The sequence below is a fragment of the Platichthys flesus genome, chromosome 4, assembly GCF_949316205.1.
Source record: "Platichthys flesus chromosome 4, fPlaFle2.1, whole genome shotgun sequence".
Taxonomy (NCBI): Eukaryota; Metazoa; Chordata; class Actinopteri; order Pleuronectiformes; family Pleuronectidae; genus Platichthys; species Platichthys flesus.
Window position 1 is genome coordinate 26,342,104 of NC_084948.1, and position 24,711 is coordinate 26,366,814.

The window sequence follows — 24,711 nt, forward strand, 5'->3', positions numbered from 1 at the left end:
CAGAGGACTGATATCTGTGGATTTAGAGGTGGTTTCATCAGGGGACTGTCGGACTGTCGGGCTTTTCACAAAGAAAACCTCTTTCCTAACATCGTAATATTATTTTTTTATTGCTTTTTCGAGTAGTTTTTCAAACCAGCCCTCTGGAAATTAGTTTATTTTGAAATTCTTCTAATTTTAAATATATATTTTCTTCGCTTTCTGTTTGTTTATAAATGTGTTGACTGTGTCAATGTGTGAGAATTCCCACTGGTTTTACCCATTTTTAATAATCCATACGAATGTTATCACGTTACCTGGGAGAAGAAAACTAGCTCCTGAAGTCAGATGTTTTAAATCAAACAAATATATTCACCCCAGATGTTCAAGGTTTTGTCCCAAGGTCTGAAAAAATTATACAAATGTTTTCTTCTTATGAACGTAGAGAAACATGAACATCATCAAAATCCTCCATCGTGTAAGTTTCAGAAGATATTAGACGTCTCAATGAAGGACTGGTGTTCCGCCTGCACACACGTATGTTACACGCTTGCATGAATTGTGCATGTCAGTGTGTGTGTAGCTGTATACAGTGATTCTCAGTTAGGTCACACACACGGACACGGACACACACACACAGTTATATGCTGAACAATGGATGGCTTTGACAGAGCTGGGCTGACAGGAGGAGATGGGCCGGATCTATTGTCTCCTCTGTTTACTCACAGACTCACCTGGCACTGAGCTAATAGCACCAGCTCTATCTGTCAGTGCAGGGGACGGGGGTCTTAGCCCACGGACACACACTCTCACACACTCTCTCACACACACACACAGACACACAAACACAGTCAGAAGCAGCAGCATGCAGTCCCACAGTTGTCTGCAGGACACTAACGCAAAAAAATAAATACAACTTGGAGAGGGCGAGGTTTGTATGTTCCGTTAATGTTTTTATTCTAAATGGTGTGTGTCTGTGTGTGTGTTGCCACTGTTGTGTGTGTGTGTGCGTGTGTGTGTCCAGTCACACCTGGGTGTCCTGGGAGGTTCTCGGTGGAGGGGAGGGTTTATGGAGTAGAAAGAGGAGGGGGTGGTGGGGGGGTTCTTTCAGGTTTTTACTACTGTGCAAATACACACACACACACACAAAGCAGCCACAGTTGATGGGTTTTGATGGGATCAGTTGGAAGCCTCAGAGTGACCCTGCCCCAACCCCACCCTTGTTTGATCGACAAGGCTGAGAAAAGAGGGGTATGAGTGTGTGTGTGTGTGTGTGTGTGTGTGTGTGTGTGCTTGTGTGAGACTGGTCATTCTTCAAGAAGTTAAGGAACAAACTCACGACCCAGGTGCTGTCGTTCATCAGGAGGATCATCCGTCTGCTCTGTCCCAAAATAACTTTTAACAAAATAAGATTCCATTCGTTTCTTGACGTTAACAAATCATTTAAAAACACAAAACCGACGTGTGTGAGTTCACCTCTGAGGCTACACACCAGCAGAGTGTGTAACCTGGCAGAGTTTCATAATCAGAAGCAGAATGTCCCTGAGTCGAGCTCCTATCTCCCCGGTCACCTTGAATCCAATCAGGCTGCACCGAGTTACACACACTCAGAGATATCAGATCCCTGAATATCACAAGTTTAGTTTTTCCATCTAGATACATGAAAGTTTGTTGAAAAATTCCTCATCCCACGATGTTAAAGGAAGTTTTAAAGGATTCCTGGTTCCGCCCGATAATCAGGATTCACTCCTGTGCCTCATCCTCCCTGCAAGCTTTGTGTTTCAGTTGTTTTTGTGTAATCTTGCTTGAAAACCAACCCACAAACAAGCGTCCTCTGGACACGACTTGTCAGGCAGTGTTTCCAGCAGCGGACCGACAGCCACAGTGTTTGTTGCTCTGCTGATTGTTTCCAGCTGCAGGACGGTGAATGTGGGGTTGAAGCACGATAATAAACGACAACGTGTGTGTTCATGGTAATGAAGTAATATATCACTCAGCTCAGTGTTGTGTTATCAGACTTTTACACTGACAATATTTGTTATGAGAATCAAGTCACTGTTGGTTCAAGAGAAACACACGTTTCTGAATCTCGTTTAAAAACCCTCCGAGTCTCAGAACTCATGTAGATCTGTTACTGTATGAATAAATTAAATCATTTACTTTGTTAAACTTTGTGAGGAAACGACGTGTGAACTTCAGGATTTGATTTTTAAGGTCGAGTTTGTTTCCAGGTGATTTTAAATAAGGTAGAAAAACTATACCATGGATTTCAGTGAAACGGTTTCAGTGCAGAAGAAACATTTCCTCATATTCTCCAGGACTGAAAAATATAAACCTGTTAGTCCTTTAACCGTGTGTATACCTGTAAACTGTACACGTGCCTCACGCTAATCTCACATGTGTGTTTTCAAATGTCTCGGTGGATAAGTGGATAAATGAGGCCTCGTCTGTTTCACAGCTCCCCCTCAGAGGTTGAGGCCCGTGTCAGAGTTTCCCCGGTTCACTCTCAGGTCTCAAGGCCTGGCCAGGCAGGAGCCGGCCCGACCTCGGACGATAAGCCCTTTTTTTTGTGTTGTTCTCTGCTCGGGGCCTGGCTCGCTGCCAGCTGATAACAACGCGGGGCATACCTGCTGCATTAATGATTGGTCAGCCCTGCCTCCTGCCCTCGCCCAGGCTCTTTATTTTAACATCACTCTTTATCGTTCATGCACCCGGCACAAACTAAATCTTATCAAGGGAGGCCAGAGATCTATTCAGGACATTAACGGCTCCGATTCTGCCTCTATTGTAAAACATGAAATTGAGCAGACGGCCCACTGGAGGAGCAAATTATATGAAGTGTCGTATATTCTCAAAATGTACGAACTAAACAAGCAGGAGCAGGAGCAGAGTCAAACTCTCATTAACTTCAAACAGGCGACAGTGGCTGTGACAGCACTGCGTGGGGGGGGGGGGGGGGGGGTATTTATCCACAGTGGCATCTGTTCACAGCGTGCTGCACACCACTGCACAACTAACGACCCACAAGTGCATGTGCAGCCTTAACGTGACATAATGCATCAGCAGCCAACTGGTTGTGTTCTAGTCACAACAGCATCAGAACCAGTTCAATTATTACCTCCAACAAGGTTATGGTTTCATCTGTTTGTTTGTTTTTCAGCAGGATTACGCAAAATACTACTGAAGCCGTTTCCATGTACTCCTGTGCAGGGACGTGACGAGGAGGAACCGGTGGAGTTTGGTGCAGATCCAGATCAGGGGGCAGAAGCAGGTTTTTATCTTTCCAGCTTCACTTTCCCTGTGTTTGCCAGATTTTTGGTTAAATAAAAAAAAAAAATAAAAGGTTGGATTAAATATTAGACTCAGAACAAATGCGTGAAAGTTAATTGGAATGATTCGTTAGCAGTGTCGCCCACGAGGGTCCTGTTTATTTAGTTCACTCATCACTTTACTGCACATCTGGGAATTTCGGTTCTCCTTGATATGACTGTAAATACAGAGTCTGTGCAGTGGCGATCAGGGGATGGAGCCACGGTTTGACTTCATATCATCCATAAATAATAAAAACTAGGAATCGATCAAGACACTTTCCAGGGACTGTTATGTCGTCCATCTTTATTTGCCCGAGTGCACTCACTCCTAAACTTTTAGTCAGAGCTCTCTGTCTTTTTGTGAAGTAACGACAATGAGAATTCAAAGTCAGTGTAGCTCAGCAGGTGCACCTTCCACATATCTCTAAAAAGGATCTTTGGTTCTTTCCACATCCTCGGTCCGTATTTTTGTTTTGTGCTCGTATCTCCGGGTCGGGCAGTGGGCGTAATATCTGCAGTACATCTGATACTGAGCAGAGTGGGCCGGGCAGTGACCTCTGGGTTGTCTGGGCTGGATAAAAGGAAGTCCTGGTTAATGAGTAACTGCGCTGATGTGGTTTGGCGCTGCAGGTGGGGTGGGCGGGGGGGGGGGGGGGGGGTGGCAGGGACGCACACTGATAAGAGGGGAAGGTAGGGTGAGTTTTATGGGGTGCAGGTAGAGACAGACTGAGAGGGACCGGAGCTTTGTCGTCTGCCTGTGAACCTATCAGTGATCTTATTTATAGTGGTTGTGTAGATGTAGTTGTGTAGAAGTGGAGGAAGGCAACGAGCTTACCAGGGGGGAAACCGAGGCCCCCTGTTGGAGGCTGGAGGAAGTTGTGTTATAGAACTCGCCAACAAGCTCTCGATGGGCAACAGGAGAAAATAAATCTCCATTGATTTGAAGTCTTTTAAAATCATTTCAACCTGATCACATGACCAAACTTATTCTAAAAGAACGAGCGTAGAACACAGTGTGGACGCAGACGCAGACGCAGACGCAGACGCAGACGCCAGCTCCCTGGATGCAGATGAAGTGCTGTGATATGAACAGTTTGCAGATGCACTTTTCTCTCTTTGACAAGATGCAGCCACAGCGATGGAACCTTTCACGTGATGTCAGTTGGTCTCATCACTTATCATCGACCAATGAGGATCCGTTCAGACCAGAGAATATCGAACGAGGGAAAGCACAGCTCTGACTTTTGACCCAATTAATCAGAGAGGGACAACATTAAAGTCTTGAACTGTTTAGCGTTTAGTTAAATACACAACAGACACACATTCAATTCTCACTCGCATTCGCCTGCTTTATTATATTACAGTGTTTATAGAAGACTACAGTATTTTTAATTGACACAGGCTTCACAGTGATACAACAGGAATAGGCCTGTGTTGGTAGTGATGAGAGTAAACACAGAACTTGTGGTATTAGTTACAGCAGAGACAAAAGATAATTAGTAATTATAATATAGTTGTAGTGACAACAGCAGCATTATTATTATTATTATAGCTGCAGAGACACAGCATTTTACTAACATGAGTATTTAGCCCTGAGGTACTTGTACTTTTATTTTTGGACTATATTCGATTAAGAAGAAGTTTTTAGATGTTAGACATAAATGAAATATTTCTTTTAATAAATATAATGAATTTCTTCAACGCAAAAGAACATAAATCATAAATTATTCGTAAATAAATAAATGAAAACATACATTTTTCATATTGAACACATACATTTTTAAACTCATCATGCTCCTAAATCTTTTGAAGTTTAACAATTTGATTCTTTACTTCACTGGTAATGAAATAGTTGTAATAAAGTTAAAGTTAATAGTTATAGTTAAAAGTAGTAAAAGTTGTTGTAACGTTAATGGTAGCTTCATTAGTAGTGATGGTAGAAATCCCAGACGTAGGAATATTATTTCAAAAAGTAACAGAAGAAGTAATATTGTAGTATTAGTATTTGTGTTTTCAGAATTAATGCTAACATTAGCAGCAGCAGAGTCCTAGATTATTGATCTCAAAGTGGGAGGTTCCATCTGCGGCTGATTTACAGTTATTAACGTGACACACGGACCAATCAGAGAGCTGCTCTGCGTCCTGCAGCTGAATCCCTGTGACACCCCCGAGCGGAACGTTTCACCCCCTGAGACGTCGACCACTTCATCCTCGGTTCCTCCCTCGGTTCCCCCCTCGGTTCCCCCCTGGGTTCCTCCCTGGGTTCCTCCCTGGGTTCCCCCCTCGGTTCCCCCCTCGGTTCCTCCCTCGGTTCCCCCCTCGGTTCCTCCCTCGGTTCCTCCCTCGGTTCCGCCATCGGTTTCCCCCTGGGTTCCTCCCTGGGTTCCTCCCTGCCGCGGTGGGGCGAGCAGGAATGTGAAGGTGAACCACGTTGATCTCTGCACCGTCAGGGAGGGACGTTCAGAGATAAGACCCCAGGTTCTGACCTTAAAGAGGTCGCCACCACAACCAGCGTCACCTTTGACCTCGGCACTTTAGCTTCACTTGCTCGTTCTAGACAGCGAGACGGGGGGGGGGGGGGGGGTGAGACGCTGTCCTGGGACCATCATTACAAAGAATCTGCTGATGTTAAACTGTAAGAGCATCTTTGGTTTGTTTATTCTATTTCATTTCCTCTTCTTACTCTTCACCAGACTCTGACACGGGGAAACTTGTTTTGATAACTTAAATCGATTTGAGTGACAGTCCTCTCCCCAGTTGAAACCATCTCTGCAGGTTGATATCTGAAACCCTCTGAGGCCAAATCTTGTTTGTCCAAACCACAGAATCTTCACCTTCCTAAAGAGCTCGGCTGCGCACTCTGTTTTTCTTGCGTCTTAACGAAACAAAAGACGACTTTAAACGCAACAAAGCCGAGGAAATCCTCCGCCTTCACGGGCAGGGTGTAAAGTTTAGGGTCGAGCGCTTTGAGGGGTTAAACTAATGAGGGTATAAAGATATACCTCAGGATGCAGCGGCTCCCTCCTCTTCCCACACACAGACCTGGTTCGACCGGACTGGGTAATCAGTTACCTGCTCCAGCTGACCTGTGCTACCCACATAGCCCACTACACACACACACACAGACACACACACACACACACAAACCCCAAAGTCCACTTAAAACATGGCCCATGTGCAAACTACAGTGGATATGTCAAAATGACACTTTGGAATAGTGTATGTGGTTTTAATGATATAGTGTTTTCACATCCCAGCTTCACACACACTTTGTGACTTCTTTTATTTTGTGTGTTTTTTGTTTTATTGACAAAATGTGGTGACTAACATGAATCATAACTTCATAAAGACGAACACGCCTGAGGAAGTTATCACATTATTAAGTCACATTATTCAGCACATTGCAAATTTCCCGTTGATTTGACTCCAGTTTTGTTTAGAGGTGTTCTGTGAATAACTGGAGCAAAGAAATATGCAAAGCTGAGCAGCAAGCGAGTTACTAATTAATCTTCCGATGGGCCGATGCAGTCTATACAATACGTCGAGTGAGGTCATGTCCACTTCACATTCAGCTGAGTTTTAGAAAACGACCACACTCAGACGCAGACACTTTAAAAAGCTTTGTTTTCCAAAGCGCTCGATTATTAAAAATCCCAGATTTATGTGAATGGAAGAAAAGCATCTTGTGGTGAATCCACTTTGTGTGTCCACACGGCCTCAGACCTTCTTTGTCTCTTATCTCAGTATCTCCCTCTATCCACCTGAACCAGAACTGCTCCTCCTCCAACTCCCAACCGCTGCAGCCCCCCCCCCCCCACACACACACACACGGTGGCCATTTTCCTCTGGCTGTGCAGAATCATGTTGAACCGCCACACATTGAAAGACTTGTAAACTATAGAATCTAACAAATGGTTAACGTTACGGCTTCAGCTGATGTTATGTTATCAGATGGAATAGGAAACATGGAGGCAGCTCACGAGCACTTTATTTAAACCTGGAAACGTTTCAGCCTCACACACATAGACTGTAAATAAAGATGGACGACACGTCTCTACTTCCTCAAACTGTCCAGAAAGCAACCTTATCCTGCGATGACATCATCTGGAGTCGGTGGCGAGGGAGGGAGTGAGCTGAGGTCACACCTCAATCACTAGTTAGTCTCAGCTGTCAATCAGGACGTTTCAGCCGGTCTTTTTAATATCAAATAAATAATTAAAAGCGGGACAATTTGACCTCTGACCTTATACACAGTTATTACCTATAGTAACTTAGAAAAGAATGAAAATAAGACAAAAATTCACATTTTAAATAACTATAAAAAGATCTGCTCTTCTAGGTTCTATTTAACCTCCTCTTAACTAAACCAGCTTCGACCAGACTGTGGCGCCTGCAGCTACAACAGCCGAGCGTCCTGCTGACAGCGAACTGTCCACGCTGCTCTGGAGACATTTAGAAACCTAAAGTAACACAAACTGTCCCGAACCAACCACAACACATCTTCATCCACATTTTAGGAGTGTAACAGCCGCCCAGTGCAGTCTTTGACCCCCAGACCAGTGTGTGGGTTATCTGTCAGCCTTCACCTGTGGCTGAACAGCCTGTTCTCTTTGCTCTCCTCGTCTCCCCGCTGCCATCCCACCATTGTAACCCACATACCCCCCCCCCCACCCCCGTCCCCTCCGTACTCCCCCGCCCCTGGTCATCGAGTCCAGCTCGGTCAGACGTGGGTGGAGGATGAACAGGATGAACTGGGCCAGCAGTCAAAATCAATTGTTCTTTGTTTTGTGTTACTCGGGTCAGCAGCAGAGTCTCGACCGAGTCTCTGCACAGAGGACGATCAGCAATAAGAGAAATTCATCAAAGTTTAACTCGGCGCTTATTAAAAGCTTGAGCCTGAGGTGTCTATAGAGGGAGTGACATTTAACAACAGGGCCGCAGACACGTATGAGGTTAGAGCGCAGGAATGTGTAACCCTGATAATAAAAAACGTTATCATGCATCAGGAGTTGAGCAACTGGGACTTGTAGGAATGTTTTGTTGTGGCACACTGGGCTGGGAGGGCTGGGAGAGCAGGGTGTGTCCCACTAATGTAGGTCGGCTCTCTTTTACCTGCATGTTTGTCAAGAAAATTCCCTCTTTCCCCCTTTATTAAAATAGTTTCATGGGTTTGTATTTCGGTTCGAGTCACGTAAAGTAGCTGTTAAAGCTCGGGAGGCCGAATCTGCCTGTGGACGCGTTAACGAGTCACTCAACCTGTCAGCGCTCTGCTGGGTGGTGACTGGTTAATAACAGCTCGACCAGTCCTTCCACTTCCTTCTCCACATCCTTTAACTGCACAGGTGAAGGGCTTCCCTAAGATCCGGGAAGCTGTGTCTGTGTGTACGTGTGTGTGTCTCTGTGTGTGTGTGTAAGAGAGAGAGAGAGAGAGAGAGAGAGAGAGAGAGAGAGAGAGAGAGAGCCCGAGGAGAACAGAACAAGAACAACAGATCAATATGAGTGACTAATGAACAGAGCAGGAAGTCGTGAGTCACCACAGAGCATCGAACCTGTGGGCGTGAACCTCTCCGACTCTTTATGAGAATTAAACCCTTGTTTAGTTAACAGCACAGTTTCTAAACCACACGTCCCAACTGCAGCAGGACTGAGGTGATTAGTCGTGTGTTAACGAACCAGGATCAGGATGCGTGTCGGTTTGAACCAGGATGGAAATTAGAAAAAACGACTGATACTTGACGTCTTGGGTTTGATGGATGTATTGATGATATCTATTAAGATGTTTAATCAAAATTCACATTAAAGAAAGAACAACAGCAAATTCTCACTAATCACAAACTGGATTGGATTAGTTTATTTATCTATTTATATAAGTTATAAAAAAAAAAAAAGCTGTTGATTATCTATTCATGAAATCAACTGAAAAGGTATTAAACTTATCACATAAGTAATTATTAATTACTTTTGACTTATTATTAAACTTCAAAGTCTACAAAAGGGGCCAGAAAGGGGGGGGGGGTCTATATCTACAGATAGATATAGACTAACTGAAAATCATGGTGTTGGAATAAATAAGTGACAAAAAGTTCTAAACCATCGATTGATATCTTCACTTTGTTTTTCATATTGTAAAAGAATCAATAAACATATATAAATAAAAGGTGGATGAATAATTAAGTCATTTACGATGAACTTATTATGGACTACTACATTCATATTCAAATCTGCATTTGGTTCAAGGTTGGTCATTATGCATCTTTACATTTTGGATCACATAGAAGATCGAGGGAGAAAAATACCAGGCTGATGATATTTTTTTAATTTGCAAATGCATTTTTTTTAATAAAATAATTGGGACACACGGTGCTAATGGAATTTTATTCCATTCAGATTTTCAGTCTCAACGACGACGCTGTGATAAAAGTGAACGCTGCCGATAGGATCACCAGCCGTGAGCGCCGGTGATGTCACAGCCTTTTATGGCCGACAGTCATAAACAGAATCAAAACCTGAGAGAGGCTCTTTACTTGATAAACGCCAGAAAGAAAAAAAAGACAAGAGCTTGACATTTGCATAAACTGACACATTTCAGACGAGTGTAAACAAGACGTGCTGATTTGATTTAGTTTTATTTGCTCTATCTGACTTGATGGAGTTATCTGGAAGGGGCTGTGTTCATTTCTCAGGGGTTTTCAGTCGATGCACAAACATTTTAATAACACAAACACACACAAGAATATGAATACAATGCCAGCACCCGAAAACAACTGCAAGACTGTCGGTTGAGAATTAGTTACCCAGAATGCAAAAGGGGGCAAAGTCATTAAGGTGAAAAGCGTCTCAGGTGTAACCAGGCGGCTGCTCGGTGACTCAGTCCTCACGTTATATCACAGGGAGAGAAACACACCTCGTCCAGGAGGAAAACACACAATCCTTCACACAACATTAATCCTCCATCGCCCTACGATGCAGGAAGTGAAGGAAAATGGGGCCTTGTGGGTTTTGCTCGCTGTCGGCTCACTGACCTGCTCACGCCAGATTGAAGAAGTGACGCTGCAGCTTGTAAATGACTATTTTTACATCATCACTCATGCTCACATTACAAAAGGTGCTTTTTCGTTTTCAACAACAAAAAGGTGCTTTAAAACACAAAGAACATCGCTCTGTCCCAAAGAAATCTGATTCATACGAGTCAGACTCTCATTTCCATACAAAACAGTTTATCATTCAAACCAGATTCAGATGAATTACTAACTGAGAGATGGATTAGTCATGTTTCCAGGTAACTGAGGGAAGCGTCAGAGCACAGGAGGGATCTGGCCTGCGGAAGTGAAGCCAGTCAGTCTTTTATAACCTCGGTCATAACTCTGCCTCGGCTGCCGTAAAAAAATAAAACCGTCTGGGATATTCCTGACCTGTCTCCATGGTTGCACAGACGCACATGACACGCGAAGTGGGAATAAACATACTTAATAAAATACACTCATAGTGACACTGTTGAGTGGCACACGTGGTTCTGTGTCGGCAAAATAAAATAAGAACCCTTCAGAGAAGAGAGGACAGAAGTGTGTGTTCGTGTCAAAGTTCCTATCAAGGGTCATTTTTAAAAGTCGCTCACTCTGCACAGTGCTGAATAAAAAAAAGTAATAATAAAGAGCGAATCACAAAATGCCTCCCCTCTCTCTCTCTCTCTCTCTCTCTCTCTTTCCTTCTATCATCCCCTCTGACATCTTAATATTCAACAACACCTCATCTATGAAGCGCTCAGATCTCCCTGTCTGTGCTTGCACTATGGCGCCCCCTGTTGAAATATTACCAACCACCTGTGGAGTCATTTGTAGTTATTAGTGTTATCAAACTGGAATGTCAAGACTCTTATAAATATCAGTTTTGTTCTCATAATCCTACATTTGAATATATATATTAACCATTTGAATTTCACAAACAGTGAGTTCAGTTATTTCTGTTATGTGAACTAAGTCTGATAAAGCATCTGGTCGGTTTGGACTCAGCAGAATTAAAGTTAAAGAATTTTGGCCACTTTCGAACCAGAGGCTCTATTTGAACATGGTGGAGCAGAGTATCACAGCTCCACGCCTGGTGATGGGTGATTCCCTCCGAGCTGACTGAACTCATTCAGATCAGCTGCTCAGGAACAGAAACTGTGGAGCTGCTCATGTTCCTGTTTGTTGAACAGGTTCCTGATGTTCTTTCTGAGGATTGTATGTTTGTCACCTCTTCACCTGGAGCTGTGCAAACACCTTCAGGTCTTTGTCCTTCCTGCTTCCTCTCAGCCTGAGGGAAACTGGAAAAGGGTCAATAGAAGCTACGGAGAGAAAAGGCAATTATTATAGACGCTGTATAGAATATCTATGTAAAGCTAGTTTAATTAATCTGAGCTACTCTGTAATCTACTGGGACGCTGCTCTGGATTATAAGGAGATGCAGTAGAGAGCTGAACAGGAACGTTCTGACTAAACTGAATACAGTGTGATAGTTAGTGTCTGTGGCTCAGGAGGAAGAGAAGGAACCGACAGGAGGTTGTTGGTGCGATCCCTGGCTCCTCCAGCCTGCCTTCGGAAGTGTCCGTGGGCAAGTAACTGAACCCCAAGTTACCCTGGAGGCTGTGTGTCAGTGTATGATCAGTGTGTGAAAGAAGAATTGAGCAAAGGAGTTCAAATAAATAACAAAACTAAAATACATCTCTCTTTGTAACTAATAGTATTCAGAACGCACAAAATAAAACAAAATGGTAAAAGTGAGATATTAGCGCCGACAATGCACAAAACAAAACTGCCAACTTTTATTCCTAATTAATTCAAATTCTAACTTAAAAACATCATAAATAAATAGTAAAAATGAGAAACTAGCAACACAATTTCGCCTTATCTTATCTAATCTCATAATTCCACAAAATACACATAAAGCAAGAGAAATCTTTAAGAAATGGAGCTTCACGTGTTTTATGTAAAAATAAAAATGCATCAAAAGGAGAATTTTAACACCCAGGTACTGAATCAGCATCTTAAAGTCTGGATTAACTTCTAGAATATTTTACATTATGTTTATAAAACATGTTAAATGAATCAAATTGATTATGGCTCACTATCTAACACAGTTTTTAATTATGTGTAAGATGATGGACTTGATGTCAGACAGGGTCCAGCAGCCTCACAGGCCTCAGCACATTAGAACTGATTCTGTTCACAGTTTAAAGGATTTAACTTTGAACTGAATATCAACTTGATGAGAAGAAGTTGATGATGTTGATGCAAATGAAGCTTCTCTGCCAGCAGGTGTCACCAAAAACAATGTTTGTCTTACTCGGAAGCTGATGATCTCATTCATACACATTTATAATGAAATTCACGAAGAGCAGCAGGTTTAAATATAAACCACGTGTTTACTCTGGTTACCTGTTCATGGTTCTGACGTAGCCTCAGGTGGCGCTCATCCAGGAAGTGAGGTCAGATGTTAACTAAGTGTGTGATGGGTGAACAACGCCCTCCGCTGGTCAAGCCTAAGATCTTTTATTACAGTTTATTAGAGGAGTAGTGGGAAGACACAAGTTTAAAATTAGATCGCAATACAATTATTACAGAAGACTGAAAATGAATCGAAACAAAAATAAGATCCAAATGAAAGAAAAGAAAATTTTCCTGTTATTCCTTCTTGAAGATTTATTGTTTCTTTCATATAACTAAACATGAGAGTTTACAATATATTACTTATTTGCGCAAATACCAGAATTGAATAAACAAATAATGATTAGAACTTTATCACATCAGTACATAAGTGTCTGTCAAATGCAGAGTTAGTTTATTTAACCTTCATATTCTTAAGACCATTTGACATGAAGCCGTATCGATGCAGCTGTTGATACAAAGGGTCAAAAAAATGATTTTACTTTTATTATATAGAATTATTAAAGTTCTTGGGTAAATACCATTATTGAATACAAAGAATACAAAGAATGAGAAATCAGAAACAAAGTTAATAGATAAATTAATTATTGCATAGAAATAATAGAGAACAGGTGGTGAAAGAATAATGACAGAAATTAATTATTTAATCCCTCTCGTGTTTTTTGTTGCGTATATTTGATGCAAAATTTAAAAAAAATCATGTTTTAACTTAATTATTTGTTTTCTCCCAAGTTTGTTTGTATGAGCTTTTATTTTTAGCTCCAGTGTAACTTCACCCGTCACGTGACGGGCTGTCCTCCAATGAGCTGCCGGACTTACATCACATGACCAGCTCTCCTCCAATTAGCTGCCGCGAGCTGGGTCACATGACCGGCTCTGCTCCAGTCTGGACTTTAACAGCGTTGTTGAGAGTCTCCTTTGTTTTCCTCCACGTTTTAATGAAACCTCCTCTGAACGCTTCGTGTGGGAGAAGGTGAGTGAAGAACTCGAGTGGACAGAGTCTCCTGGAGGTCCACGTGAAGCTGGACTCATGAAAACAGGCGAGTGACGCAGGTTTCTACACGAGACACGAGGTTTGTTGTTGTTGTTGTTGTTTTGCATCGTCAGCGACTCTTCGTCTGTTTCCAGTCTGTTTATTCCTATAAATCAAATCACTTTTAAACTTTAAAGTCGGAAGAACTTTTATTTAGTGGATTGTAAATTACCTCAGTGTGTTGTGTGTCCTTCAGATATCTGCTAACGACCCGTGGAGCTAACACAATGAGTGTGTTGCTCTTCTTCTGTTGTGTTATTGTGTATTTTGTGTATCACCCTCACAACTGGAGCCAGAAACCCTCTGGACTCACGTGTTCCTCAGCCAGCTGTTGTTCGATGTGTCTGGAACGTGTGTCGCTCTTTGTTTACTTTAAATACTTTATAAATATATATCTATCATGTAGTTCAGTAGAGATGAAAGGGATCGCATCCTTTGATCAGGACGAAGTAAGAAGGTTAAAATGAGACTTTACGATGTTACTCATTTTGTGTGACAGCTGTTTTCATTGAGTTGACGTGTTCAATCCTTATCAGTTCACACCAGTGCTGCAGTTTAACATCATAACAAACAAACAACAATCATCAGACAATAAACATTTGGTTTTTCATTATAACACAATAGGTTAAATATCTTCTGTTTTCATGTTAACTGTTTACTGTTAACTTCCGTAACTTTGAGTTTGTCGTCTTCAGTTGTGTAACTTGGAATCGGGCTGGACGACGTGACCATAATCTACAAATATCAATAATTATCACAATAAATGTCACGTTATTATTTTGAAGTTTGATAGAGTTTGGCTCCTGAGTGAAGTTTTCTAGTTTTTAACTCAAACTATCAATATTGAACTGTTGTTTCATTGCTATTGATTGAAATTAAATTGCAATAACTATTGATTTGTTTTATAGAACATACAAATGATCAAACTACACTAGTGTGTTTTGGTCACTGAGGAAAGTTTTGAGCAGGAAATGTTTGTGTAATTCAGTTGTGTTAAATCAGACACGCTGGAGAACTGGTTTCCTCCATTAGCTCGACTTGAAAATGTCCAAATGCTTCTGTGAGACTCAAATTCAAAATGTTTTTATTCCACAGTCCAGGAAAGTGTTTGTTTGTTCATCAGCAGCTGCATTGAGTCACGGGCTTTTTCGGAAGTGACGGCCACTCCTGTGACGCGCAGCTTAGAAACGCTGCTGTCAGCGTTAGACTTTCCAAACTTCCTCATTCTCCCGGTTCAATCAAATCTCACATCACGAGACCTCAGAATCCAGTGAACAGCTAATGAGGGTTCATTTCTTACCTTGTTACTCAGTCTGACCGAGTTATCATCAGATTTAAAAACTTCAGATCTGAGCGTTTCTCAAACACGTCAACTATGGTATCTACGTTTGGAGATATGACAACTTTTGCTTTATATAATAAACAATGCAGAAAAGACATTTCATGAATCCATGTCGGCCAGGCTCCATTTTACAGTAGCTACTGCACAGTGTTATTTTTTTTAGCTGGGCTCCGTCAGCAGCTGGAACCTCGTGTGTCTTTGTGCCGGAGATGATGAACTGTGCAGGTTATTCTCTGTGTCTTGTGTTGACCACATCTAGAACCTTCTCTTTGTAAAACCAGGAAAGGTTAGGCAGAGGTGGTTTTATGTGTTTAAAATCAGGGACAATGGGGGGGGGGGGGGGGGGTGAGATTAACATGTTGCTCTGCAACTGAACCCCCCTTTCCCCAAATTATTCAACTGGCAAATTCATTTTAAATATATATATATATATACTTCTTAAAACATGTTGGTTAACATGAGTTTTTCCTGAGAACCCTTCAATTTTCCGTATCAACGCACGTCTGTTGTTTTGTTTTTCCTCGGCCATGGAGACGGTGAAACCAGTTTCAAACACGCCCTGTTTCATCATGAGTTCACGTTTCTTCATGTTTCTGCAGCAAAGACCCAGTGACCTGATCCTGAATCTGGACAAGGAAGCTCTGAGCGGAAAAGACTGATGCTGAAGTCGCTTTGAACATGACCATGAAAATGGACGTCCCTTACAATCAGGTAAGATGTTCTACTGTGACCGAGTCGAGCTTTTCAATAGTTTCCACCTTCGATTGTGTTTGATTATTTACTTAAAGCAGTTAACAAGTCAAAATGACAAATATTTACTTAACAGATATATTGATTTCAGGTATTAGTTGTAGCCCTGAAGATTTTGTGTTTCTTAATAAATTGAATATTTACATTAGAAACAAATCTGCATCAAGAAGAAGAAACTAATGTGAAGGGGGTGAAAGGTTAAACTTAGATGGTTGTTCATGGGATATTTGTATGTTGAGAGATAACTTTAGTTCATGAATAAGAGTAAAATAATAATATTTAAAGTTCACGTTACACAGTGTGACCGTGGCGTGGCGTGACATTTTGATGATTCGCCAAAAAAGAGGGATTTCTTATATCGTAGCTCTAGTTTATCATATAGCTGCAGAATCGCTTAGAATATATAACTACCATGTAAACCTCTTCCAACTTTCAAGGTTCTGACATATTGGAAACAAAGACAAATATACATATATGAATGTAAAATTTATAAAAATGTTATTAATCTTTTCTCAAAAACTTCAAAAACTTCCTAAACACAATTTAGGAAGATAGATAGATAGAGAGAGTGATACAAGATATAAATAATGATAAATATGGCTATAATAATAATAATCATAATGAAAGCTTTTCCTTAGATGGCGCTGTTGAGCCATCTTGCCGTATTCATTTCAAATTACTCCAGAATACAATAACTTTTCAGGGTTTTTAGTTTTCTGTTAACTTTGGTATGAATGTTAGAATGTCTAGGCCCAGAAAAATCCCTAAAGGGAAAAACTATACAAATCCTTCGTAATACAACAGGGCCTCCCACCGTAGGTGCTCGGGCCCTAATAACAAATATTACCTTCACTTCTTTCCAGACAGAAATACACAGCAGAAATAGTTTGTTATTTAGATATCACTTTATTGTAAGTTGGTCATTTAAGAAGTCAACACAGACCAACATGCACTAAAGCTCACTCGAACATTGATGTGGAGATATTATTTCAAAAAAGTAAACTAGCTTCTACTGAATTTGCAAGTAAAAAATGACAAGTCAAATTTCCAAATGTCCGACAAGAGTGAAAAGAGTCGGTTGCCCCCCCCCCGATTGAAAGGCATAGAGCAGATCAGGGTTCTTGCATCACTCTGGCTGCCCATGACTGTGAATGTGCACGCATCCACACAAGTTTTCCCATATATAATGAAATTCAGGCTCAACAGTAGAGAAGGTAGCTGTGTTTTAACAAAGTAAAATAATGACGTCACACGTGAACATTGAAACACCCATGATACCACTGCTGACGTCCGTCACAGCTGACAGCCGAAGCGTTTCAATAGGCTAAATCAGGAATGTAAGATCAACAATGAAAAACAATATGAATACAACCAGCACACAGAATGATTCCAACTGCACGTTTGACTTCACCTGCAGAGTCACAGGCCGTCCTCACTCACCCAGCACATACAGAGCAGAGGAAGTTCAGTCTGTCTGTCTCATGCAAGCCGACCCACTGCCCCCCAGTGGCGTTAATGGCGCCTGTAAAACCACAGTCATATGTCCCGTCAGGGCCTTGTCCCGGGGCCCAGTTCTGGTAGCAGGTGGACATCGGCCTGGTCCAGAACCAGAACTTTAACTTGCAGGTGTAGCGTAGGCCGAGCCAGACGTGGGGGGAGGTGGCGTTCTTCGCCTTTTCAGCCGCCTCCTCTTGAATTTCTCTGCTGGTAACCTGGACGAGGTTGTAGTGGTGCGCCCTGCAGTAAGTCATCGCATCATTCCATGTCAGGTTTAGCTGGATCAGTATCAGATTTCCTTTAGGAAGACAACACCAAGAGAAACAACCCTTTGATCTGTGTTGCAGGAAGTTCATTGGATGCAAATTTGGCAAAGCATGCAAAATGATCGAACGGCACATGACTGTCAACAAACCTGCAGGAACAGACTGGTTGTGTCCTCTGGAAGTTAGAGTTGAAAGCTGTGTTGTGCTCTGGGTAGTGGTGGTCACTGGCTCATGAGTTGTGTTGTTGACCTCAGGGCTTGAGGAGCTGTGTACGACATCTGTGGTATCTGCAGTTGTCGTGTCAGTGGCAGTTGTTTCACCTTCTGTGGTAACTTTAGTTGTGTTTGGTTGTTTTGTAGGAGTTGTGGAAGTCAGTGTTGTTGTGACCACTTGAGGAGAGGTGTTGGGAAGAGTCGTTGTATATGTTGGCGTCATCTTCTGTGTCGTTGTTGGAATTAATTTCCTTTCTGTAAAGATCAGTAACAAATGAATAGACACTGAGAGGAGGACAGATGTAGCTCTGTTGTGTGTTGTGTAGTAAACTTTTCTACAGTATTCTAAGGATAAAGAAGAATAACTTACCCCCCTGACAGATAAAGCTGAATTTTTCCTCGCACTTCTTTTCTTTCCTGTTATATTTTTCTATGTCCTTAGTACAGTCGTGATCATTTACGTTGTTAGGCTGGCATGGTTTCCATTGACATAACGATGGGCTGCGTCCGTCCAACAACCCACAGGGATCGATGAGGCCGATCCACACAATTTGTGACGTGGCCTCATTCACTGAGGTTATGTTCCTGCAGAAAGTCTTCCATGGGTAGGGAACACTAGATTTCCTGTTACCTGCAAGTGCCAAGGATTGACATTTTTTTATTACATACAGTACAATGCAGTTCTGCTTTTAAACAGGATTTTTTTTCATGTGAAAAAAAAACAACAGATTCACTTACCATGACACACAAAGCTTTTCCAATTTCTACATTGAATATTGTCAGGTAGACCCAATGGGTCACATGAATCATTAAGTCCTATCAATTTTCCGTCATTTGAGTTTGGCAGTAAAGTGGCCAAATTCCTCATATCAGTCAAGTTGTGAACTGTGGCTAAATCGTCGTACTGGTCTGTGCAGAAACGCTTTGCTTCCTCGTAGGTCTCTTTCTTTTCAATAAAGTGAAATTCTGAGGATCCCACAGTAAAGGAGCTGAATCCTGTAGAATTAGAGACACTGGTGAAGTCACAACAGTTTGAACCTCAGCAACAGCCACCACACAATTATAATGGTATCCAACCAGTGACTATACTTAATTTATTCTTTTTAAATTAAAGATTAATTAAATAACACAGCAGTTTGAATACCAGCAACAACAACCACAAAAATAGTATTTTATCCATTGATCATTTCTAACCTGTATCTGACATTACTGTACATTCTTTAAAAAATAAACCTTTATCCCACTTTAAAACAACAATGTCTATACTTATTTTAAACATTTTACATTCACATCAAGCAGCAGAAAAGTGCTCACAGCCGTTTGAATACCAGCAGAAAAAAATATGGAAAATACAAACCTGTGATTAAGATCAGATGAAAAAGTTGCCTCCTTTTCATCAGGATGGATCTGTTTTCAGTCATGATCATAACAAACAAAAACGTTGAAAAGAAAAAGAAAGAAGAATATATAATAATGTAATAAAGTTTTACGACCGGGTGCTGGTCCTGACTCGAGGTGCTGGCAGCTGTTCTGAGGTCTGCGCTGCTGAGCTGAGCTGCACACTGTCCACAGTGTGAAGCTCCTAACAGGAAGATGTCCACTTGTCCTATTAGGAGACACGTCCCCGGAAGCAGCTTCATGCAAAGCAGCTTTTCAGGCTTTTCATGCTGTACATAGCGAATAGCTGTCAGGGCTGTAGAGATGAAATTAAACAATATGATTAAAAGTATTACTATAATTATTATCATTCAGTTGAATTCTTTCATATTTCATTCTCTTGTCTACCTCATCCTGACTTGTCTGCTAGTGTAACCGGTGTGGGATCAGTAAAGGTTTATTCTATCTTATCATATTTGAATAAAAAACAAAACATCATAAATCCAAAGATAAAGAACAGAGTGATCTATTGATGCTGTTGGACTTGTATATTGGAAAAAATGAATATTGGAGCTGTTGTGTGAATTTACACGGACACAGAGATTTACCTAGAAACTGCTTCTTTTAAAATGTTGATGCCTAATTATTACTAAAACTATCCAACCATGAGAACAGAAGAAGAGACATAACTGCTGCTTAGTCATTCTGTCACTTCTGTAAAAGTTATCATCAGCCTTGAGGAAGAGGAAGTTCAAAGAAGGATTAGAGATGGAGCAGCTCACAGGGAACAATTCAGCTTTCACCAGAAACTCACCTGATGACGTGAGAGTGTCCTGCAGCTGGTGTGGTTGAGCTGATGGTCCTCATGTGCTCGCTTCTCTAGTTGAGCTGGACACACAGTTTACTGCCCAGGAACCAGCTGGAGATGCTGGAGATGAAATAAAACAATCACAATAGTAAAAAGTTATAATCCTTATAATCTCTATAGGGCCTCCCACTGTCCGCTACTGTAAGCCAATTCATTTGGGTTACAATAATAATTAGGGCTTCATATATATGTACAGAAAAGACGTTAAACGGAGCTTTATGGAAAAATGCAACAGAAACCTCAAATTTTTGACGTTATATCAACTTTATATGAAGTCATCTCTACAACATGGAGATTCAAACTAGTTGGCGTTTGATTACACGCCATCAAAACACGAAGTTTTCTCATCTGTGTGACGTCACAGTATGGGGGGGGGGGGGTCATGGATTCCTCTGATGTCTTCGATGTTGCATAGATGGGACGTTTATACGATCTGAAGAGAAACAGGAGTTTCTGTTTTGGACCTGAGCAGATCACAGATCAGATCCGTCTGTGAGCAGTGACACTGACACGCTGCACATGGTGGCGTGGACTGTAATGCGTGATTAGTGGGCGTGGTTCAGAGCCAGTGCTCACGTCCTATTATTTATTTTGATTCTCAAAATACTGTCCAGTCATTGTGTTGAATATTCCTTTGATTCCTGTAGCTGGTGAACGTGGAGGAGAAGAGGCAAGAGAGCAGAAAAACACTGATGGTATGTTACACACACACACACACACTCACACACACACACACAAACACACACACACGCTCACACAGATTAAGATGTGTCATAAAATGCATTACACAGACATTTGAAGTGTTGTTCACTCTCTCCAGTACTCCCGGTGGGTGCTGGCACTGGCCACATTAGCCACGGTGCTGCTGGCTGCCATGGCCATCTATGACCTCCTCACGCCCAGGTTGACCTCGGCCCCCCCGGCCCCGAGCAGCAGCCTCCGTCTGCCCACGGCCGAGTCCTGCTCCGACCCCTGCAAGTGAGAAAACATCTGCTCACACACGGAGCCTCCACATTTACTCCAGCTGTTTCATGAGTTTTTTTAAACAATGAAAGCATTTTCTGTTCACATTACAATAGTTCTCTTTTATATCTTATCACTTATCGGTGAATTCATTCCATCTCGTGTCATATAACGTGGTGTTTAAGCAATAAGCTAATATAGACCAACATATGGACCAGGTGATTTTTCGTCCAGGCTCTTTTGTGATCAGCAGGATTTCAGGTATTAGTCAGTTTCACTGAGACATGTCCTCTGGTCTCGTGTGTCAGGATGGTTCTGGTGGAGAGTATCCCTGAAGGTCTGGAGTTCAACTCCAGCACCACTCACCCCTCCATCTTCCAGGCCTGGCTCAGTCTGGCAGCAGAGGCTCGCAGCAGTCTCGACATCGCCTCCTTCTACTGGACGCTCACCAACAAAGACACTGGCACCCAGGAGCCGTCAGCCTATCAGGTCGGCCGGGGCTGGAATCAAACAGGATTTCATTTGACAAATGCTTTGACTACAGCAGAGTAAATGACAGACTATGAGAACTATGTTCCTTCTGTGTGCACAGGGTGAAACCGTCCTGCAGAAACTGGCTGAGCTTTCAGGGAAGGTGTCGGTTCGTATCGCCGTCAACACGCCGCAGGCGAGTCAACCTCAGGACGACCTCCGGCTGCTCAACCGCTCAGGTTCTACAGTCATCTCTACTCAGTTTGACATATTTTGATCTGCAATTAAAATGGACCTTTAATTCATATATTCTGTTTCCTGTCCACACTTCACATCTGAACTTCTTTTTATGTAAATCATACACAAATTAATGTCTCTGAACTGACTGTGTGTGTGTGTTTGTGTGTGTGTGTGTGTGTGTTTTCAGGAGCTGACATCAGGACAGTGAACATGAGAGAGCTCACTTCAGGCGTCCTACACACTAAGTTCTGGGTCGTGGACAAGAAACACATTTACATCGGCAGTGCCAACATGGACTGGAGGTCCCTCACACAGGTACACACACACACACACACACACACACAGCAGAATAATCGGGTTCCCAAAAAGGTTTCTTCAGTTAATTCAAAAATCCTGAACTGGCATTGAGAGGTTTCCATGGGGCTCAGTCCAGACACAATGTTTCTTCTGCTTCTTCAAGTTCTTGCGTTGGCTCGAGCTTGCGGTCACATGTCAAACTGTCACAGTCATTAAAATCTGTTCAACACACAAACCACATCCTGAGTTTGACTCACATCATCAGATATTTCAGCACAAACGTCCTATAAAACTGTGCAATAAGGAAAATGTGTTTCTGAGAGATTCGGATTTATTTTGATCCTTAAATATCTATGTTTAGATCTAACAATCAACCATAGTTTTATTATAGTTGAGATATTTTGGTATCTCGTGTTGAACACTTAACTCAGTGATTGAGAGTAAGTGAATGTTGTGGTGTGTTGGCGTCCAGGTGAAGGAGCTCGGCGTGGTCGTCTACAACTGCAGCTGTTTGGCTGAAGACTTGAGTAAGATCTTTGATGCCTATTGGTTCCTGGGGGAGAGTCAGTCGATCCCATCGCCGTGGCCAATCAGCTTCTCCACCCTCTACAACAAGGACACGCCTCTGCAGCTGACCAACACGCCGGCCAGCGTTTATCTATCGGTGAGAAACACGCAGGGATAAAGGATGAGGGAAATGTTCTTCTTTGTGTTTTAACTTAATCTTTGTGAAACCATTTCTTTTATTGAAAGTCTTTTCTGAGCAAAAGAGGAACCAGTAACTTTCTAACCGTTCTCTCAGAGTTCCCCCCCGTCATTCTGTGCCGCCGGCCGGACTCCAGACCTCCAGTCCGTCCTCAGCGTGATGGACGATGCTCACAGCTTCATCTACATCGCTGTGATGAACTACCTGCCCACCATGGAGTTCTCCCACCCTAAAAGGTACAGATGCCCAGAGACGTGTGAGATGTAGCTCCAGCAGGAGAGGGTAGAGAAGAGTTTGAGGGTTAGGGTTAGTGCGTCTGTTTCCTCCTCTTAAATCAGCTGGTTTTTAACAGCGCAGTACTAACATGTATAAGAGAAGAAAGAGGAAATTCAAAGTTGGCACAGCAGCACAAGGGGAAAATCTGCATATATACAGAATCAATAAACGTAAGATAGAAACTGCACTCGTCTCATTTAGAGCATTTTATTTTAGAAATAGTACAATAATATAGTCATGAATTTGAGAAGGTCTCATGCCCTGGTTCTCTTCACATGGCGCCCCCTGCAGGTACTGGGCAGACATTGACACCCAGCTGAGGAGAGTGGCCTACGAGAAGCGGGTCAAAGTTCGCCTGTTGATCAGCTGCTGGGCGAGCACCCAGCCCGTCATGATCCCCTTCCTGAAGTCCCTGGCCTCCGTTTACGAGCCCAAGAGCAATCTTGACATCCAGGTGGTAAGTGCAGCTGCTTTATTTCTTTACGAGGAAAAAGAAAATTGTAAAAGGAATAATGTGATGTGTGTCTTGTAGTAGAACCAACACTGTAAATCCTGTCGTAAACTCTTCTTCTCCTCCTCCTGTCCAGAGGCTGTTCGTGGTTCCTGCCAGCCCCAAGCAGAAGGAGATCCCCTTCGCCAGAGTCAACCACAACAAGTACATGGTGACGGACAAGGTCGCGTATATAGGTACGGCTGTAGATTCATTGCAAAAGAATATTTGATGTCATTGTAAACTGAATTTTGGCTTGATAGGCTGATTTGACATATTGAAAACATCTTATCATTTAAATAATCACAAGTTAGGTCCGATTTACTCACGTATATTAACCATATATCCTCCCAGCCCTCTCAAAGAAAAAGTGAAGAAAAGCTCTTTAATATAATCGCTGTCGTTCTGTTTCCAGGTACGTCGAACTGGTCAGGTGACTACTTCATGAGCACCGCTGGCTCGGCACTGGTTGTCAATCAGACCGCATCCCAGTCCCCGGAGCCGACCCTCCAATCCCAGCTGAAGGACGTGTTTGAGAGGGACTGGAACTCCGACTACAGCACGCCTCTCACCCAGCACTCAGACCTCAAAGTCGTCAGTTAGTTTCCACAGCCAATAGTTCAGAAGGAGGAGGAGGAGCTGCACCACAGTTCAGCTCCTCAGTTTAACGTGAACAGAGCTGGAGTTGCACACCTATGTCTTCAGATTCTCGAATACAAAAAAAACCCTGAGCTGAAACCTCAGACGAGCCCTCGTAGGAGCCACGTTTTCTCTGTGTGCTTGGGTCCAAAGAAAGAGAATAAAACTTCCAGTTCACTTGTTTTATCACAAGTTTTAGTGCCAAACTCCACCATGAGAGAAATACGCCCTCAAACCACTCAACAGCTCAGAAACTGTTCCAGGCTACTTCAGTGTTACTAAGGCGAGAGAGGCTTTACCTCTCTTTGCTGTTCCGATCAAAACTGACCTTTTGGTTTCACCCTTTTTAATTAGGGCCCGAGCACTGACAGGCACTGACAGACGTGAGGCCCTATTGAAATTGTAAGGATTAATTGGCAGTCCTACCAATTTAAGTATTTTTCATGAAATCCAATCAGTTCCATTGCCTGCATGTCATCAAACAAATAAACAATGTTTCCCAAATGGCTTTGTTGTACTACATACGCGCTTATTAAGATGGCATCATTAGGAGCATTGAGCAGCCGTTTTAC

General features: G+C 42.4%; 1 protein-coding gene across 2 annotated transcripts; it reads left to right on the top strand.

The window, feature by feature from the left end:
• Nucleotides 1-13,581: 13,581 nt before the first annotated feature.
• pld3 (phospholipase D family member 3) lies at nt 13,582-24,643 on the top strand. 2 transcript variants are annotated; one of them, XM_062385620.1, is made up of 12 exons: nt 13,582-13,785; nt 15,687-15,798; nt 20,705-20,752; nt 20,878-21,035; nt 21,329-21,509; nt 21,613-21,730; nt 21,919-22,046; nt 22,501-22,692; nt 22,831-22,970; nt 23,302-23,467; nt 23,598-23,697; nt 23,916-24,643. In XM_062385620.1, the coding sequence occupies exons 2-12, from the start codon at nt 15,766-15,768 to the stop codon at nt 24,101-24,103; spliced, it is 1,452 nt and encodes a 483-aa protein (XP_062241604.1). In that variant the 5' UTR covers nt 13,582-13,785; nt 15,687-15,765; the 3' UTR covers nt 24,104-24,643. The 2 variants fall into 2 exon arrangements, with proteins under 2 accessions (XP_062241604.1, XP_062241603.1); XM_062385619.1 differs by having other exon boundaries at nt 13,582-13,752.
• The last annotated feature ends 68 nt before the right edge of the window (nt 24,644-24,711 follow it).

What these genes read in the sequence shown, in the direction of transcription:
- pld3 (XM_062385620.1), top strand. Translation starts at nt 15,766, where the DNA reads ATGACCATGAAAATGGACGTCCCTTACAATCAG. An exon ending in AGAGCAGAAAAACACTGATG is followed by an intron (nt 20,753 to 20,877) that starts GTATGTTACACA and finishes CACTCTCTCCAG; the next exon opens with TACTCCCGGTGGGTGCTGGC. An exon ending in CGGCCAGCGTTTATCTATCG is followed by an intron (nt 22,693 to 22,830) that starts GTGAGAAACACG and finishes CCGTTCTCTCAG; the next exon opens with AGTTCCCCCCCGTCATTCTG.